Below are 18,963 nucleotides of genomic sequence, written 5' to 3' on the forward strand. Positions count from 1 at the left end.
CTTACTGATGAAGTTTGAAGAATACAGTCTGTAGTATGGATTACGTCTCAATATAAAGAAAACAAAAATCTTCACAACTGGACCAATAGGCAGCATTACAATAAATGGAGAAAAGATTGAGATTTTCAAAGAATTCATGTTGCTTGGTTCTACAATTGATACCAATGGAAGCAGCAGTCAGGACATTAGACGACATGTAGCATCGGGAAAGTCAGCTGCGAAGGAACTGTTTCAAGTGTTGAGGAGCAAGGATGTCTCCTTGGAGACTAAAGTGCACCTGACACAATCCATGATATTTCCAATCACCTCGTATGCATGTGAGAGCTGGACAATGAATAAGGAAAGTTGGAGAAGAGTTGATGCTTTAGAGTTGTGGTGCTGGTGAAGAATGCTGAAAGTACCATGGACTGCTAAAGGAACTAACAAATCTGTCCTGGAGGAAGTGCAGCCGAAATGCTCCTTGGAAGCAAGAATGGCCAGACATTGTCTCACCTATTTTGGTCATGTTGTCAGAAGGGACCATTCCCTGGAGAAGGATGTCATGCTTGGTAAGGTGGAGGATCGATGAAAGAGGGGGAGGACTTCAATGAGATAAATTGACATGGTGGCTGCAATGATGGGCTCAAGTATATCAGGGATTGTGGAGCTGGCGCAGGATCAGCCAGTGTTTCGTTCTGCTGTGCGTGGGGTCTCTATGAGTTGTAGATGACTCGATGGCACCTAACAACAACAACAACAACAACAATATCCCTCATGAATACAGATGCAAAAATCTTCAACAAAATTAGACCCAATAAAACCCAATACTATTTAAATAATAATAATACACCATAGCCAATTGGGACTCATACCAGGTATGCAAGGATGGTCCAACATTGGAAAAGCATGAACATAATCCATCACATAAATAAAACAAAGGGAAAAATGATCATATAAATTGATTCAGAAAAGATATTTGATGAAATCCAATACCTATTCTTGAAAAAAATTCTCAGCAAATAGAAATAGAAGGGAAATTCTTCCACATAATAAAGGTCATATATGCAAAGCCAAGAGGCAACATTATTCTCAATGGAGAGAGACTCAAAGCATTCCCCTTGTGAATGGGAACAAGACAAGGACGCCCTCTATCACAACTTCTATTCAACATTATACTAGAAGTCCTAGCCAGGCCAATAAAGCAAAAAGGGGGGGAAAAAAGAACATATCCAAGTTGGCAAAGAAATAGTACTATCTCTATTTGCAGATGACATGATCCTATACATAGAAAAACCAAGAGAGTCAGCAAGAAAACTACTGAAATCAATTGGAAGATTCACTAAAATGGCAGGATACAAGATCAACATACAAAAATCAGTTGAATTCCTCTATAACAGCAACAACAACAAAAAAACTCTGAAAAGGAAATAAGAAAAACAATGCCATTTACAACAGCTGAAAAAAAGCAAAATGCTTGGGAATAAATCTTATAGGGACACAAAAGTCCTATAGAAAGAAAACTACAAAGCTCTGTTACAAGAGACCTACATGAATGAAAAAATATACGATACTCATGGATAGGAATACTGAATATTGTGAAAATGTCAGTATTATCCAAAGAAATCTATGGATTCAATACAATCCCAATTCAGATTTCAGTAATACTCTTTAAGGACATAGAAAAGCCTAGTTTTATATGGAAAGGAAACGGGAATTGGATAAGCAGATCATTACTGAAGAAGAAATTCAATCTGGATTCAGAGGAGGGCATGGAACTAAGGATATCATTGCTGATAACAGATGGATCTTGGCTGAAAACAAAAAAATATCAGAAAGATATTTACCTGTGTTTTATTGACTATGCAAAGCTTTTTGACTGAGTAGATCATAACAAATTTTGGATAGCATTGCAAAGAATGGGAATTCCAGAACACTTAATTGTGCTCGTGAGGAACCTGTACATAGAACAAGAGGCAATCATTCAAACAGAACAAGGGTATACCGAGCGGTTTTAAAATCAGGAAAGTGTGCATTAGGAGTATATCCTTTCACCATACTTACTCAATCTGTATGCTGAGCAATTAATCTGAGAAACTGGACTGTATAAAGAAGAACACTGCATCAGGATTGGAGGAAAACTCATTAACAACCTTCAATATGCAGATGACACAACTTTGCTTTCTGAAAGTGAAGCTAACTTTAAAGATTTACTGACGAAGATCAAAGACTACAGCCTTCAGTATAGATCACATCTCAAAATAAGGAAAACAAAATCCTTACAACTGGACCAATAAGCAACATCATGATAAAAGAAGAAAAGAGGAAATTAGTCAGGGATTTCTTTTTATTTGGATCCACAGTCAACCCCTATGAAAGAAGAAGTCAAGCAACCAGATGATGTATTGCACTGGGCTGCAAAAGACCTCTTTTGCATGTTAAATGAGTAAAGTTGTAAATAAAATGAGAAATGTTAAAGAGTAAAGATGTCACTTTGAAGACTAAGGTGTACCTAACCCAAGCCAAGGAGCTCTGGTAGCATAGTACCTAAGGCACTTGACTGGTAACCAGGAGGCTGGCAGTTCAAACCCACCAGCCACTCCTCGGAAGGAAGGTTGGGCAATCCTACTTCCGTAGTAATAACTGCCTCGGAAACCCAAGGAGGGGTCTCTAGGAGTCGCGGCCGACTCGATGGCAAATAACAACAACAACAACAACAACAACCCAAGCCATGATGTTTTCAATGGCCTCATATGCTAGACAATGAATACAAAAGACCAAAGAAGAATTGATACATTTGAATTGTGGTGTTTGTGAAGAATACTGAAAATGACATGGACTGCCAGAAGCACAAACAGATCTTGGAAGAAGTACAGCTAGAATGCTCCTTAAAAGCTAGAATAGCTAGACTTTATCTCACATGTTTTGGTCGTTTGTCAGAAGGATGCAGTCCTTGGGGAAGGATATCATACTTTGTAAAGTAGAGGGTCAGAAAAAAAGGGTAAGACCCTCAATGAGATGGATTGACACAATGGCTGTGACCATGGGCTCAAACATACCAATTATTATGAGAACTGTGCAGTATTGGGCAGTGTTTCATTTTGTTGTACATAAGGTTGCTATAGGAGCTCTGGTAGCATAGCACCTAAGGCACTTGACTGCTAACCAGAAGGTTGCTGGTTCAAACCCACCAGCCACTCCTTGGAAGGAAGGTTGGGCGATCTACTTCTGTAGTGATATCGCCTTGGAAACCCAAGGAGGGGCCGCTATGAGTCCAGACAACTCGAAGGCACATAACAACAACAACAACAAGGTTGTTGTGAGTCAGAGCTGATTCGATGGCACCTAACTACAAGAAGAACAACTGAAGAGGAAAAACAAAATAGGAGATCTCACTCTCTGACCCCAAAACCTACATACACCCACAATAGTCAAAACAGCTTGGTATAGGTACAAGGACAGCAGACATATAGATCAATGGAACAGAGTTAAGAACCCAGACATACATCCAACCATCTATGGACAGCAGATCTTGGATAAAATACTAGTGATAGATAAATCCTTCACCCTCTACCCTGCCTGCCAGTATCTACTAAGTTTCTATCTCTCTCCCTCTCAATACTCTCCTAGTCTCCACCCCCTAATTTCTTCTTACACTCTTTGTTTCCTTTCCTGCCCTTCGGGTACCCCCACCCTCAAACTCCCAGTTTCTGGTGAAGTTCTTTGTTCACTTTCCCATGCTCCCCAAAGCCCTAGTTTCCAGTGGAGTTCTTGGTCTACTTTTTCCCACCGTGAAGCTGCCCCCCACCCCCACTCTCAGTTTCCCCTTGGATCTTTTGTCTCCACCCCCCCATCTTGTTCCCACCCTCCCTTGTGTTTAGTTCCTCTTCAACACTTAGGATTGGTTCTTTTGAAATAGGCAATCAACCTCCTGCATAAAATACTACTTAACCACCAGCCACTCCTTGGAAGGAAGATGGGGCAATCTACTTCCATAGTGATACTGCCTGGGAAACCCAAGGAGGGGTCGCTATGAGTATGGTCTGACTCAACAGCACATAACAACAACAACAACAAGCACCCTGTGGACGAGGATCGGTGCTGTTGCTACTCTAAGCCTCAGCCCATCTGCTGGATGGAAGAGTCAATAAAACTTATTTTCCTAAAAATTCACCCTGGTCTTGTTCCTCTTGGTATTTGACACCTGACACCTAACATATTTTGGTGCCAAAACCCAGGAACCGCCAAGGGGAACCCAGGGAGTATCTCTCCCTCCCATTCCTGACTCTGCATCCATCACCGGCCAGTTAATCTCTGGTAAGTGACATTTTGTCTTTCCCATAAGGATTTCTGATTTGCTGACTTCTCTCAAGACCAACCACTAGGCCAGAAATACTCTGGCTTTGGCCTCCAGCTTCAGCCCCAGGGCTTCTGCCCTCTTAAACCTCCTCCGTGCCGGGTATGCCCACACAGGGGTTGTTTCAGTCTCCCCTCCGGTGTCAGCCCAAATGACAGGGACACCTTTTCTTTGGCCCTAACACCTCTGGAATTTAAAGTGTCACTTATCCTCTCTCTCCCTCTTTGTCATGGGTAACTCTCAGTCAACTCCCTACAAGTCTATACCTTTAGGGTGTCTTCTGAGGAATCTCTCTCAACTTGGCCTCTGTTCAGAGATTGGGCTCAAGCATCTCATTTTCTTCTGTAATACTACTTGGCCTAAATATAAACTAGACCATGACTCTCAGTGGCCTGAAAACAGCACTTTCGATTTAAAGGTCCTTCAAGACTTAAACAACTTTGGTCAATGCAATGGGAAATGGTTAGAGATGCTCTATGTCTAGGCCTTCTTTACCCTCTGAAATAGGCCCTTTCTCTGTCAGTCCTGCTCTGCCTGTCAAATCCTCCTGCTTCACTCCAAAGCCTCTTCCACCAACCCTACCTCCTCTCACTCAGAACTGCTGGACTCTGAGACTCCTTTTGACCCAGCGGATCAATCTTCCTCCCCTTCAACGAGTCCCCCTCCATATGCCTCTCCCACCCTTCCTCCAGACCCAGACCCTTCTCCTTCCTTGTCCCACCGCCCCCCCTCCCAAACTTGTTCTCAAACCACCCAGTCCACAGCTCCCATTCTCCCACTCTGGGAAGTGTCTGGGGCTGAAGGCATTGTCTGGGTTAATGTTCCCTTCTCCATGTCTGACCTATCCAAAATTGAGAAGTGCTTTGGTTCCTTTTCAACTGACCCCACTACCTATACCAAAGAATTTGAATGTATCAACCAGTCTTATGATCTTACCTGGCATATTTATGTCATTTTAACCTCTTCCCTCACCCCAGAAGAAAAGGAATGTGTGTGGGAGGCAGCTCAGGCTCATGCAGATGACTTTCATGGACAAGATGCAGATCTCCCCTTAGGATCTGTAGCCGTCCCTCAAACTGACCCAGATTGGAACTATTAGATAGACTCCCCAGGCAGACAACACTGTGGTCATATGATCACTTGTCTCATTATCGGCCTAAGAAAGGCAGCTCATAAGGTAGTTAACTGTGAAAAACTTAAAGAAATTACCCAAGGCCCTGAAGAAAATCCAGCCCTCTTTCTCACTTGCCTCACAGAAACTTTACAGATATATACAACTCTTAATCCAACTTCCCCAGAGGGAATTCTACTTCTCAACATGTCTTTTATCTCCCATTCAGCTCCAGACATAAGAATAAACTGCAGAAGCAGGACACGGGCCCTCAAACTCCTCAAAAGGACCTTCTTAACTTTGCCTTTTAGGTCTTTAATAATAGAGATGAGGAATTAAAGCTACATAAACAGAGACGCGATAGGCAAAGGCCCAACTCCTAGCCACCATCCTTCAAGGCTCCATGAAACAGGCCTCGAGAGGTAAACTCACTCTTAAACCTCCTCTGGGACCGTGGAGAGGTAAACTTGAACCTCCCCTGGGACTGTGCTTCAAATGTAGTGAGGGGGAGCCACTGGCCCAAATCCTGCCCAAACCCAAGACCCCCACCTGGGCCGTGCCTAGTATGTGGCAAAGAGGGACACTGAAAGTCAGACTGCAATCAAGTCCCTCAAGACAGGATTGCATCTGTTCCAAAAATACCCTCCTCTGAGTCCAGATAGGAGATTCCTGAACTCCTTGGCCTCACCACTGAAGACTGAGGGTGCCCAGGCCCTGAACAGGCCCCATCAATTTCCATCTCAACCACAGAGCCATGGGTAATAATGGCAGTGGCAGGTAAGCTAATCTCGTTTTTAATAGATACTGGGGCCACTTATTCTGCCCTTCCCAAATTTACAGGGACACTTGTCCCTTCTTCTGTCTCTATTATAGGGGTAGATGGGCTAATATCAAAACCTTTAACAACACCCATTGTAAATTGTTCCCTATTTGGGACTCCTTTTACACACTCCTTCCTCTTCGTGCCCAGGTATCCCCATCCTCAGCAGAGACATTTTAATCAAATTCCAGGCCTCATTGACTATGTCACCCCCTTCTTCTTTCTTCCTATTCCAATTCCTCCTTTTTCCTTCTTCTTACACCTGCCATCACCTCACTGTCTTCATATCCCACGTTGTTGTTGTTGTTATGTGCCGAGTCGGCTCTGACTCATAGTGACCCCTCCTTGTGTTTCCAAGGCAGTATCACTATGGAAGTAGATTGCCCAACCTTCCTGCCAAGGAGTGGCTGGTGGGTTTGAACCACTGGCCTTCTGGTTAGCAATCAAGTGCCTTAGGCACTATGCTACCAGAGCTCCCAACCCCATAGACCTTACTTTAGTTAACCCAATTGTTTGGGACATTTCTACCTCCTCAGTTGCCCAGCATTACCAACCTATATCTGTCCACTTAAAAAATCCAAATGTTTATCCCTGTAAGCCCCAATATCTTATTCCTTTAGAGAGCCAAAGAGGCCTTCATACCATCATTAATTACCTCCACCACGCGGGCCTCCTTAAACCTATCAACTCCCCTTTACAATACCCCTATTTTACCCATCCTTAAACCAGATGGATCCTATCAATTGGTCCAAGACCTTTGAAACATCAATTAGACAATTCTTCCTATATACCCAGTAGTCCCTAATCCTTACACTCTTCTCTCTCTAATCCCATGACCACCACCCACTACACATGTTCTGGTTACCTAGTGATGCTCTGACAAGAGCATACCACAAATGAGATGGCCTTAACAAACAGGAGTTTATTCTCTTGCAGTTTGGAGGCTTTAAGTCCAAGTTCAAAGTTCCAGGATCTAGGGGCTGGTTGAAAGCCCCTCAACATTGGGGTCCAGCTCTGCCTCCTGCTCCCAGCCCACTGGAGCTAGAGGTGTTTCTTCACTTAGACAGCTGCTGGCTGCTGAAGCTGAAAAACCCAAAGTTGACAAATAAAATGGCACAGTCCTGACATTACCAGACCACACGGCAGGCCATGAATTTAAATCCATTGTAAATCCCAAGGTTGGCAGAGCATGGCAGGCTGCTAAACAATGACACAGCTACATGCAGGGTCCAAGCATGCCACAGGCTAGAGACTATACCCAAGGCTTCTCCTTATATACAGGAAGCAGACCACATTCCAAAGGCAACTACTCAGCTGCTTGTGGTAGATCCCACCATGGAGGTGATTGCAAATCTCTTAACTACCACAATTCCACCCCTTGTCAACTTGGCACCTGTACAGATCTTCATTGGGTGGCATCTGTACAGGTCTCCCCCACTGGGTGACTCTAGTCCCCTAATTCCTGAATGGTGACCTCACCCCCTTAGCTTGGCGGGCCCTGTTCCTTTCCCTCTTGGGCATGGATGCCCTGCCCCTTCACTTTTGGGCAGCAGCTGTGTCTTCATTCCACTGACTTGCATGGACAAGCAGCCCCACACTCCAGAATCAAGTTGGTGACTGCCTGACTCTTTGAAACCTAGGGGGCTGTGGTAATTCCACCCCAAAGGCCATGGTCCTACCCTTAAGGCTGAAGCAGCTCTGCTTCCCATTTCCTTAGTCTTTCCACTTCTGCCAGTTAATGCCAAAGGCAACCTACTCTGCTGGAAATCTTCCTGCCCCAAAAGCATTCAGCTTTCTTGATCCATGGGCCAGCCAACCTGTTACTCCATTTCATGCTGGTCTTATTAACAACTAATGCCTGAAGGCAACCTACTCTGCCAGTAAGCTGCCTAACCAAAGGCAGCAAGCTTTCTCCTCCATGGGCTGGTAAGGTTGTCGCTATCTCATGCCGGTTCTCAGCTCTGCTAATGCTGTCTCTCATGCTGGTCTCTGGACTCTGCTCCTGCCATCTGTCATGCCAGTCCCTTTCTCTGCTCCTGCTGTCTGTCACGCCACATGCCGGGTCTTGAGTCAAGGACACACTCCATTCCTGTTTCCACATTTTAAGCATCGGTCAGAGCAGCAACCCACTCTCTCAGTACCATATTCTGTTCTGGTTACCTAGTGCTGCTCTGAAAAGAATACACCACAAATAGGATAGCCTTAACAAACAGCAGTTTATTCTCTTTCAGTTTGGAGGTTTTAGTCCAAGTTCGAAGTGTCAGGCTCTAGGGGCTGGGTGAAAGCCCCTCAACCTTGGGGTTCAGCTCTGCCTCCTGCTTCTGGCCCACTGGAGCTAGAGGCTTTTTTTCACTCAGAGAGCTGCTGGCTGCTGAGGCTGCCAAGCCCAAGGTTGACAAATAAAATGGCACAGTACTTATCTTACCAGACCATACAGCAGGCCATTAATTTAAGTCCATTTTATGTCCCAAGGTCAGCAGAGCATGGCTGCATGCAGGGTCCAAGCATGCCATAGGCTAGAGATTATCTCCAAGGCTTCTTCTTATATACAGGAAACAGACCACATCCCAAAGGCAGCTACTCAGCTGCTTGTGGTAGATTCCACCATGGAGTTGATTGTAGTCTCATCATGGGGAATAACTACCACCAGCTGCCCAGCCACTCAACCAGGCCCAGCCAAGCTGACATACAAACTGAACTACCACAACACAGTACTAGATCTCAAAGACACATTCTTCTCCCTACCTTTGGCAGAAGACTCTCAAAATTTCTTTGCCTTCACATGGACTGACCCTTTCACTAACACCTTCCAACAACTCACATGGACTGTCTTGCCTCAAGATTTTAGAAATAGTACTCACTTGTTTGGCCAGGCCTTAGCTTCTGACCTATGCCACCTAGACCCCAGCATACTCCTGCAGTATGTTGACAACCTCCTTCTCTGTAGTTCTACCTTAGAACTGTGCAAGCAACATACCATAGAACTCCTTAATTTCCTGGGAAACAAAGGCTACCGTGTCTCTCCCAAAAAGGCTCAGCTCTCCCAAACTAGGGTCACCTACTTGGGATTCACCCTTACTCCTCAGTACAGAGCCATAACTGTGGACAGGAAGCATCTTATATCCTCTATGGTGGTCCTCACTTCCAAATAAGAAATCCTCTCCTTTTTAGGATTAGCAGGCTACTTTAGACTACGGATCCCTAATTTCAGCCTCCTAGCCAAGCCTTTTTATGAAGCAGCAAATGATCCCTTAACTGAACCTATATCCCCAACTATTAACATTACCACTTCTTTTCAGGTCTTGCAGAAGGCCCTTTTCTTGACCCCAGCCCTAGCTTTGCCTGATCTCTCCAAAACCTTCATTTTATACATTGATGAGAGAAAGGGCATAACTCTTGGTCTCCTTGGGTAAAAATCTGGTTGTGACCTTAAAGTGATTGCCTACCTGTCAAAGCAACTGGACCCAATGGTCAGGGGCTGGCAACCTGCCTATGAGCTTTAGGAGCTGCAGGCTCCTAGCACAGGAGAGCCAAAAATTTACCTATTCTCAACCCATGACCATTTACTTCTCACACTCTTTATCAGAACTTATCTCAAATAAAGCGGCCAATTTCCTTTCTCCTTCCAGATGTCAAGCTATACATCTTACCCTCATGCAGGCTCCTGACATCACTTTAAGCAGAACTTCTGCTCTAAACCTGGTCACTCTTCTCCCCATTCCCTCTTCAGACCCACCCCATTCTTGCACCTATCTCCTAGAACTCACACAACCCTATTTCCCCCATCTAACTGATTCACCCCTGACTTTAGCCTCTGATATCTGGTTCATAGATGGCAGTTCTTATGTAGTAGATGGGAAAAAAGTAGCAGGATATGTTATTCTTTCATCCACCCAAGTCATTGAGTCCAACTCTCTTCCCCCAGGAACCTCCTCTGAAAAAGCTGAATTGATAGCTCTCACCCAAGCCTCAACCCTAGCCAGTTGTTGCTGTTATGTGCTATCAAGTCGGGCCTGACTCATAGTGACCCCTCCTTGGGTTTCCGAGGGAGTATCACTACGGAAGTAGATACCCTCATCTTCCTTCCAACAGATTATTGATATTTATACTGATTTCCATTATGTTTTTCCCATACTCCATTCCCATGCAATTATATGGGAAGAAAGAGGATTTCTTACCACAAAATCACTAATGCAAAGCTAATCTTAAAACTCTTACAGGCTGCTCCACTGCAAGGGGCACAAGTCAGATAATAGCTTCATAACATCAGGCAATAACTGGGCAGCAAAGAGGCAAGAAGGGTGGCCTTACTTCAGCCATCCCTGAATCTCAAATCTTAGCCATCCCTACAATCACCTCTATATATTCACGAGAAGAAATAAATCTCCTTACTCAAACAGGAACAATCTGGGAAGGATCATGGCTTACTAGGGCTGGAAAAATAATTTTACCCAAATAAAAAACTGTCCAAATTCTCACTTATCTTCATAACTCCTTACATGTAGGGTTCAAATCCCTTCTCAAATTTCTCCAACCCCTTCTCACTTGCAACGTGGTCACACATCTGCAAAACGTAACTAGGAGTTGCACTATTTGTTCTTAAGTGTCCCCACAAGGGGCTTTGAAACCTTCCTCCTCCTTTCCTCCACATCAGACATGAGGACAAGTGCTTGGCCAAGACTGGCAACTCGATTTTACCCATATGCCAGCTGTAAAACATGTTAAATATCTCCTAATGTTTGTAGACACTTTCTCTGGCTGGATTGAGTCTTTCCCAGATATGTCAGAAAAAGCAACAGAAATAATCTAAACCCTAACCAACTACATAATCCCTCAGTTTAGCCTTCCTTCTTCTTTACAGTGAAATAACGGACTGGCCTTTATCTCTAAGGTTACACAAGGGGTCACCAGTGCTCTCTATATCAAGTGGAACTTACACATTCCATACCATCCCCAGTCCTCAGGTAAAGTAGAAAAGACAAACTCCATCCTGTTGGGGACCAAGAAAAAGACCCCCAAAAGAACATGATTGCAAGGCAAATGTTCTAATTACAGTAAAGAGATGACAAGGCCTCTCTTGTGATTGAGTGTTTGCTTTTAGAGATGGCAAGGCCTCTCTGTGGTTGAATGTTACTCTAAGAGATGGTGAGGTCTCTCTCACTGTTAAATACTTAATTGGCAAAACATCAAAGTATTAAAAGTAGATATTATTCTCCATGTTTTTATCATATGCTTTGGGTCACTGTGTCCTAGTAAACATTTACCGTTTTATACTCCTGAGAATTATTTTATTCCTGAGAAGACTTCTGTGATTGTTTTAATGACAACCTGTTGTCCTTGAGCATGTAGAGGAGTAAAACTCTGTAGAGAATAAGCTGATTGTATGACTTCCAAAACTAATGACGTAATTATGTACAAACATAGAAATAAAGTAAAACAAAGGCATCAGGGGTCGCTCTCACAGAACATGCAGGGCGTCCACCTGCCCCCATTCCTTAATAAAAAAAGTAAAGAAAACCATTAATTCTTTTGTGTCACTTCATTTCATGACCTGTGAGGTTTTGCCAGACACGGCACCATCCTTAAAAGTCATCTCACAAAAATCAGTTTAGAAACTTGGGAAAACTAGATCACTTTACTTCCACTAGCCCTGACATGCATCCAGTCTACACCTCGAGCACCAACATTTCTCAGCCCATTTGAACTCATGTATGGTAGACCCTTCCTACTAGGAAATTTTCCAACCATTCCAAACCTATTAGGAGACTATCTTCCACGCTCAACCTCCTCCAGCAACATGCAGACACAGTCCTCCCCAAACCTACTTCTGAACCCCCTTTAATTCCAGCCCTTGAACCAGGAGACTGGATTTTTGCCGAGAACTCAATTGGCAATGGGACCCTTAGACCTAAGTGGACAGCCCCCTACCAGGTTCTATTAACAACCCCCAGTGCAGCAAAACTCCAGGGATTACCTTCTTGGTTTCACACTTCCAGGCTTAAACACTCAAACCTTCTGGACCAGTCAGCAATTGCAGCAAAATCCTCAAACAGATTCAAGAGCACCCTCATCACACCTCTAAAACTTCCTCTGATGTGGATCCCTGAAGAGGACCTTGAACACACCTGAACTGTGAGATTATTCCATGAGTTATCCAACTCCTTGTCTACTTTTTCCCATCCTGAAGCCATCCCCCCAACCCCACTCTCAGTTGGATCCTTTGTCTCTGTCCCCCCCCCCTTGTGTTTAATTCTTTTTTAACACTTAGGATTGGTTCTTTTGAAATAGGCAAATGACCTCCTGCATTAAAACACTACTTAAGCACCCTGCAGAGACAGGATCAGGGCTGATGGTACTCTAAGCCTCAGCCCATCCACCAGATGGATGATTCAATAAAACTTATTTTCCTAACAATTCACCCTGGTCTTGTTCCTTTCAGTATTCAACACCAAACAACTAGAATCCATTAAATAAGGAATAAACAGGCTCTTTAACACATGGTGGTGGCAAAAGTGGATATCCATTTACAGGAAAATGAAACCAGATCCATAAACTATACACAAAACAAATGCAAGATGGATCAAAGACCTAACTATAAAACCCAAAGCTAATCAAAGTTCCAAAGTTCATCAAAGATAAAATAGGGGCAGGCTGAGCTGTCCTAATTTATGGCATAAATAGACTATTAAGCATAACGCAAGATGTAAACAGCATAAAATAAACTAGATGACTGGGACCTTCCAAAAATTAAATTCTCCAAAAGAGTGAAAAGAGAACCTACAGATTGGGGGAAAAAAATAAATAAATATTTGGAAATGGCATATCCAACAAGGATTTATCTCTAAAATTTATAGAAAACTTCACCACCCCAACATCAAAAAACAAACAATCCACTTCAAAAGTGAGGCAAAGACATGAACAATCACTTCACCAAAGAAAATATTCAGACAGCCAACAAATGCATGAGAAATGCTTGCAATTATTAGCTATTAGCTATTAAAACCAAAACTCACTGCTGTGGAGTCAGATCTGACTCATAGTGACCTATTCTTGGGTTTCCAAGGTGGTATCTCTACAGAAGTAGATTGCCCAATCTTCCTTCCAAGGAGTGGCTGGTGAGTTTCAATCAACAGCCTTCTGGTTAGCAGTCAAACACCTTAGGCACTATGCCACCAGAGCTTCTTATTAGCCATTGTTGTTGTTGTTGTTATGTGCTGTTGAGTTGGACTCGACACATACCAAACCCTCCTTGGGTTTCTGTGGAGGTATCACTACAGAAGTAGATTGTCCAACCTTCCTTCCAAGGAGTGGCTGGTGGGTTTGAACTACCAGCCTTCTAGTCAGCAGTCAAGTGCCTTAGGGCACTATGCTACCAGAGCTCCTTCTTAGCTGTTAGAGAGATACAAATCAAAACAATGACATATCATCTCACCCCAGCAAAAATAGCAAAGTTTAACAAGACAGAGAACAAATGCTGGTGAGGGTGTGGAAAGATTGGAACTCTTATACACTGCAAATGGGACTGTAAAATGGTACAACCAGTATGGAAAATGCTATAGCATTTCCTCAAAATTGGAAAAAGAAATACCATTTGATCCAACAATCCCACTACTAGGAATACATCCTAGTGAGGTGAGATCTGGAACACAAATATATATATATATATATATGCATACCCATGTTCACTGCAGGTTTACAATAGCAAAGAGATGGGAACAACCTAAGTGCCCATCAACTGAGGAATGGATAACCAAACTATGGTACATACACACAATGGAATACTATGAAACAGTAAAGAAAAATAAGAATCAGGGAATCACCTCATAACATGGATGAACTTGGAGGACATTAAGCTGAGTGAAATAAGTCATACACAGAAGGACAAATACTTTATGAGTCTGTTTTTACAAAAAGTCAAGGAAAACTTTAAGCAGGGAAGGAAATTTTCTTTGTTGGTTACCAGAGATGGGAGGGAACTAGTTAGTGACATGTGATGATTTGGATGAAGGGAAGGCCAATATAACAAAAACCAATATAACCCCCAATACCATCACAATATCACTAAGGAAAAGAAAGACACAGAGAGGTGCACAGGAGACAAACAAGAAAAGTAAATCCTATTACATACACAATATTGCATTATCAATAATAACAAACACTAAACTATGGGTAGATACGTAGGTAGACAGCCAAGATAATCTGGTATGGGTAAATTAATGGGAATATATCCATGATCATATATAGGGTTAGCAGATGATAGTACTACATACATATTTGTATGTGCTATAATAACACAGAACAAAGTTAGGATAACTTAGCCAGAATCAAGCACCTTAAGGAAGTGAGTCGCTGGGCATGTGGGCTCAGGACCATGGTCACAGGGGACCTCAAGATCAATTGGCACAACATAGTACATAAAAGCATTGTTCTACATCCTACTTTGGTGAGTAGTGACTAGGGTCTTAAAAGCTTGCAAACAGCTATCTAAGATGCAAGTATTGGATTCTCCTCGTCTAGAGCAAAGAAGAGGGAAGAAAATCAAAGACACATGGAAACAATTAGTCCAAGGGTCTAGTGGACAATAAACCTCAACCTACATGACCCCCAACCAGAAAAACTAGATGATGCCCAACTACCACTGCCAACCACTTGGAAAGCGATCAAAATTAGAGATCTTGGATAGAGTGGGTAAAAAATGTAGAACAAAATTCAAAAACATAAAATAACCAGGATTACTTGTAGGATGTTGTTGTTGTTATGTGCCGTCGAGTCGGACCCTACTCATAGCGACCCCTCCTTGGGTTTCCCAGGCAGTATCACTACAGAAGTAGATTGCCCCATCTTCCTTCCGAGGAGTGGCTGGTGGGTTTGAACCGCCAGCCTTCTGGTTAGCAGTCAAGTGTCTTAGCCACTATGCTACCAGAGCTCCTACTTATAGGATAGAGACTAGCAAAATCCACAAGACTATGGTCTCTAGTCACTCTTTGCACCTGGAATTAAACTCATTCCCATGGCTTAACTCTCAGCCAAACAATAGACAGGGTTATCACTGAACAATTGTACCAGAGAGATGTACTCCTTATAATAATCAACCATGGGAGATGAGAAGTGCAGCATTGCACAAGGAGAAAGTTAGGATGACAGGAACACATAGCTAAGAAGGACACAGGGAAAGGTTAATCACAGGCAGGAAGCAGGAAGAGAGCTGTTACATTGTGGGTATTATAATCAGTGTCATGAAACAAAATGTGTATGGACTTTTGAATGTAAAATGGACCTGCTCAGTAAAATTTCACCCAAACTACATAGAAAGCTTTAAAAAAAAAAAAAAGAAGAGTAGAAGAGGACTTCAGAAGAGTGGAGTACAGACCTCCTCCTGAGAAAAAAAGGACTTGGAGAGTTACTGCCAATAGGAACATGGTTTCTTTGGGGGTATCTTAGCTATCTAGTGCTGCCATAACAGAAACATAATAAATGCATGGCTTAAACATTTGTTTTTCCCCCTCACAGTTTAGGAAGTTAGAAGTCCAAAGTTAGAGTTCCAGCTCTGGGGGAATGCTTTTCCCCTGTCAGCTCTAGAAGATAGTCCTTATCTCTTCTCGACATCTATGGGCCTAGTATTCCTTGGAGATCTCCATGTGTCTTGGCATAAATCTTCTTCCAAATCAGTAGTTTGCCAGCACAGGGACCTTGGCTCCAAAGAATGAATTCTCCCAGCTCTTCTTTCTTGAGGGGTAGTAGATCCATCTGCTCCCTTGTTGACTCTCTTTTATATACCAAAAGACATTGACTCAAGATGCAACCTAATCCTGTATGCCTCATTAGCATAACTGCCTCTAATTCTGCCTCCTTAACATCATAAAAAAACAAACTCATTGCCATCAAGTCAATCAGATCCAACTCATAGCTACCCGTCCTTGGGTTTCCAAGGCAGTATCACTACGGAAGTAGATTGCCCAACCTTCATAGAGATTAGGATTTACAACACATAGGATAATTCCATCAGATCACAAAATGGAGGACCATTACATAATACTGAGAATCATGCTCTAGCAAAGTTGGCATATATTCTTAGGGGATACAATGCATTTCATAATAGGAGATGACGAAAATGTTCTGAATCATATTGAAGTGATGGTTGCACAACTCTGTGAATATACCAAATGTTATTGAACTGTACACTTTAAATGGATGAATTTTATGATTTTTGAACTACATTTCAATAAAGTTTTTTTAATGAAACTATAAAAAATGGAAGATAACTTCCATATATCCATAGTCACATACTATATTTACAAAGATAAACTGAGAAATTTTAATTACAACATATTAAACACTGTGTATGGCAGAAATAAAAGCTCTGCTGAGTAGTGGTTGAGGTATTTGGCTGCTAACCAGAAGGTCAGCAGTTCAAACTCATCAGCTGCTCCATGGGAGGAAGATGAGGAAATATATTTCCATAAAGATTACCACCCTGGAAACCCAATGGGGGTCACTATGAGTTGGAATCAACTTGATGACAGTGGGTTTGTTTTATGTTTATGGCAGAAATAGATGCCCTGATTTAGAGTGTAGTAATGATTTAGGAACTCTTATGGCATAATGGGTAAAACATTTGGCTGCTAACCAGGTCAGTGGTTCAAACCCACTTTTTGCTTTGTAGGAGGGAGATGGGGCAATCTACTCTCATAGATTTACAGCCTTGAAAACCCAAAGGGGGTTGCTATGAGTCAGAATTGACTCAAAAGCAAACAGGTTTTTGGTTTTTGGTAATTATTTAATAATGACAAAATTTTACCAGTAGTGATTACTATATCCTATACTATGTAAATCAGACATATTTACAAAAGAATTTTTCAAAATGGATCAAGTATAACCCCATTCTGAATTTATCAGTTTCACTGTCTCCTATAGGATCTCTATGAACTGGAATTTGACTGGATTACAAAGTGTTTTTTTGTTTTGTTTTTGTTTTTTAGGTACTGCACTAAGCACTTCAGCAGTACCAGTATCAGTTGCCACCTAGTTGACTGTGATTCATGGCGATCTCATGTGTCAGAGTAGTACTATGCTCCATAGGGTTTGCAAAGGCTAAATTTTAAGAAGTAGATCACCAGGCTATTCTTCTGAGTTCCTTTTGGGTGGACCTGAATCTCAAACCTTTAATTAGCAGCTGATCATATTGAATGGGAACACCCAGGGACTCCTACTAAGCACTTTATATGCATTTATTCATTTAATTCTTATAAAAATCCTTGGAGATAAGGGCTATTGAGAAATTGAAGCATAGAGATGATAGTAACTTGCCCTGGTCATCAGTCTAATAAATGGAAAGTCAGCACTTGAATCTTAGGCAACTGAGTCCTCAGACCATGTCTTAGCCATTAGGCTGCATCACTTTTCCATCTGAGTATTATATTCCATCATAGATAATAGTGTTTATGCAAAACCTATATGCATATGGACCAGACCACAAAAGAATATTCAAAACTGGAAATAGTTAAAGGTAGGATTAGCAATAAATTTTTCTCCTCTAGATTTAAAATTGTTTTTAAGTTAGTATACTTTATTATATTTATACAAGTAAAAAGTGTTGAAGAAACAAAAATCTTCTGTTCTTGATATTACTCATTTCCTGAATATATCTTAAGTTAAAAAAAGTAATGTATACCAAGAAAGTTTAAAGCAGATGCAATATCAAAAATGATAGTAATAGTAATCATGCTCTACTCCATTTTTGGAGCTCTGGTAGCATAGCGCCTATGGCACTTGACTGCTAACCAGAAGGCTGGCGGTTCAAATCCACCAGCCACTCCTCAGAAGGAAGGTCGGGCAATCTACTTCCATAGTGATACTGCCTCAGAAACCCAAGGAGGGGTCGCTATGAGTCAAGTCTGACTAGACAGCACATAAAAACAACAAAAATTCCATTTTAGAGGATGTATACCATGACAGATCTCAGCAATCAAGTTTTGGCCATATTAGTTTTACCTAGAATATATCCACACTATTGGGGCCAAACAAATGGTGTTTCCCAGATCCCAAAATAATAGGACCTGAACATCTTGTTTCTCCATAAACATAAAGGGATACTGTTGCCAAGGTCCAGCATTTTCAAAATCCACAGTGACAACAGTCACCTTCCAGTCTCCTTCTACAAAGGAAGAAGGAAATCAATATGAAATTATGGAGAGAAACCGGATTAACCAAGATAAAAAATCAGTTGTTGTCAAGTGGATCCCAACTCACAATTACCTCAAGTTTATCAGAATAGACTGTGCTCCATAGGGTTTACAATAGCTGAGTTTTCAGAAGTAGATTGCCAGGTCTTTCTTCTGAGGCACATCTCAATGGATTTGAACTGCCAATCTTTCAGTTAGCAGCAGAGTGCATTAATCATTTGTATCACCCAGGTGCAATGAATAGTTTGCAAAATGAAGAAATTCTAAAATACTGCTTGTCAGGGAAGGCCATTTTGGAAGTTAGCACGTAGAAAAATTATAGAAATATTACAGCATTTTAATTATACAGTAAATATACAGTGGACTTTTCAGAACAGTAGGTATGTTGGATAATGTTCTTGATACCTTGCCATACTTCATCTGGCTTTTGGTCGTTGGTGTTCAATGCATCAAATCTATTCTTTAGATGATCTCTAAATTCAGGAGGGATATATTCAAGATCATACTTTGGCTCTCT

The 18,963-nt window shown here is 42.0% G+C and overlaps 1 protein-coding gene across 1 annotated transcript in view; it reads right to left on the minus strand.

The window, feature by feature from the left end:
• RP1 (RP1 axonemal microtubule associated) overlaps positions 1-18,963 on the minus strand; it is an 874,252-nt gene that overhangs the window by 307,796 nt on the left and 547,493 nt on the right. The window contains 2 exon segments of the mRNA XM_042782735.1: positions 18,256-18,368; positions 18,371-18,418. Of these exon segments, the coding sequence (XP_042638669.1) occupies positions 18,256-18,368; positions 18,371-18,418 (161 nt within the window).

The sequence above is a fragment of the Orycteropus afer genome, unplaced genomic scaffold (genome assembly GCF_000298275.1).
Source record: "Orycteropus afer afer isolate SDZICR_OR568_19922 unplaced genomic scaffold, OryAfe1.0 scaffold00436, whole genome shotgun sequence".
NCBI classification, from domain to species: domain Eukaryota; kingdom Metazoa; phylum Chordata; class Mammalia; order Tubulidentata; family Orycteropodidae; genus Orycteropus; species Orycteropus afer.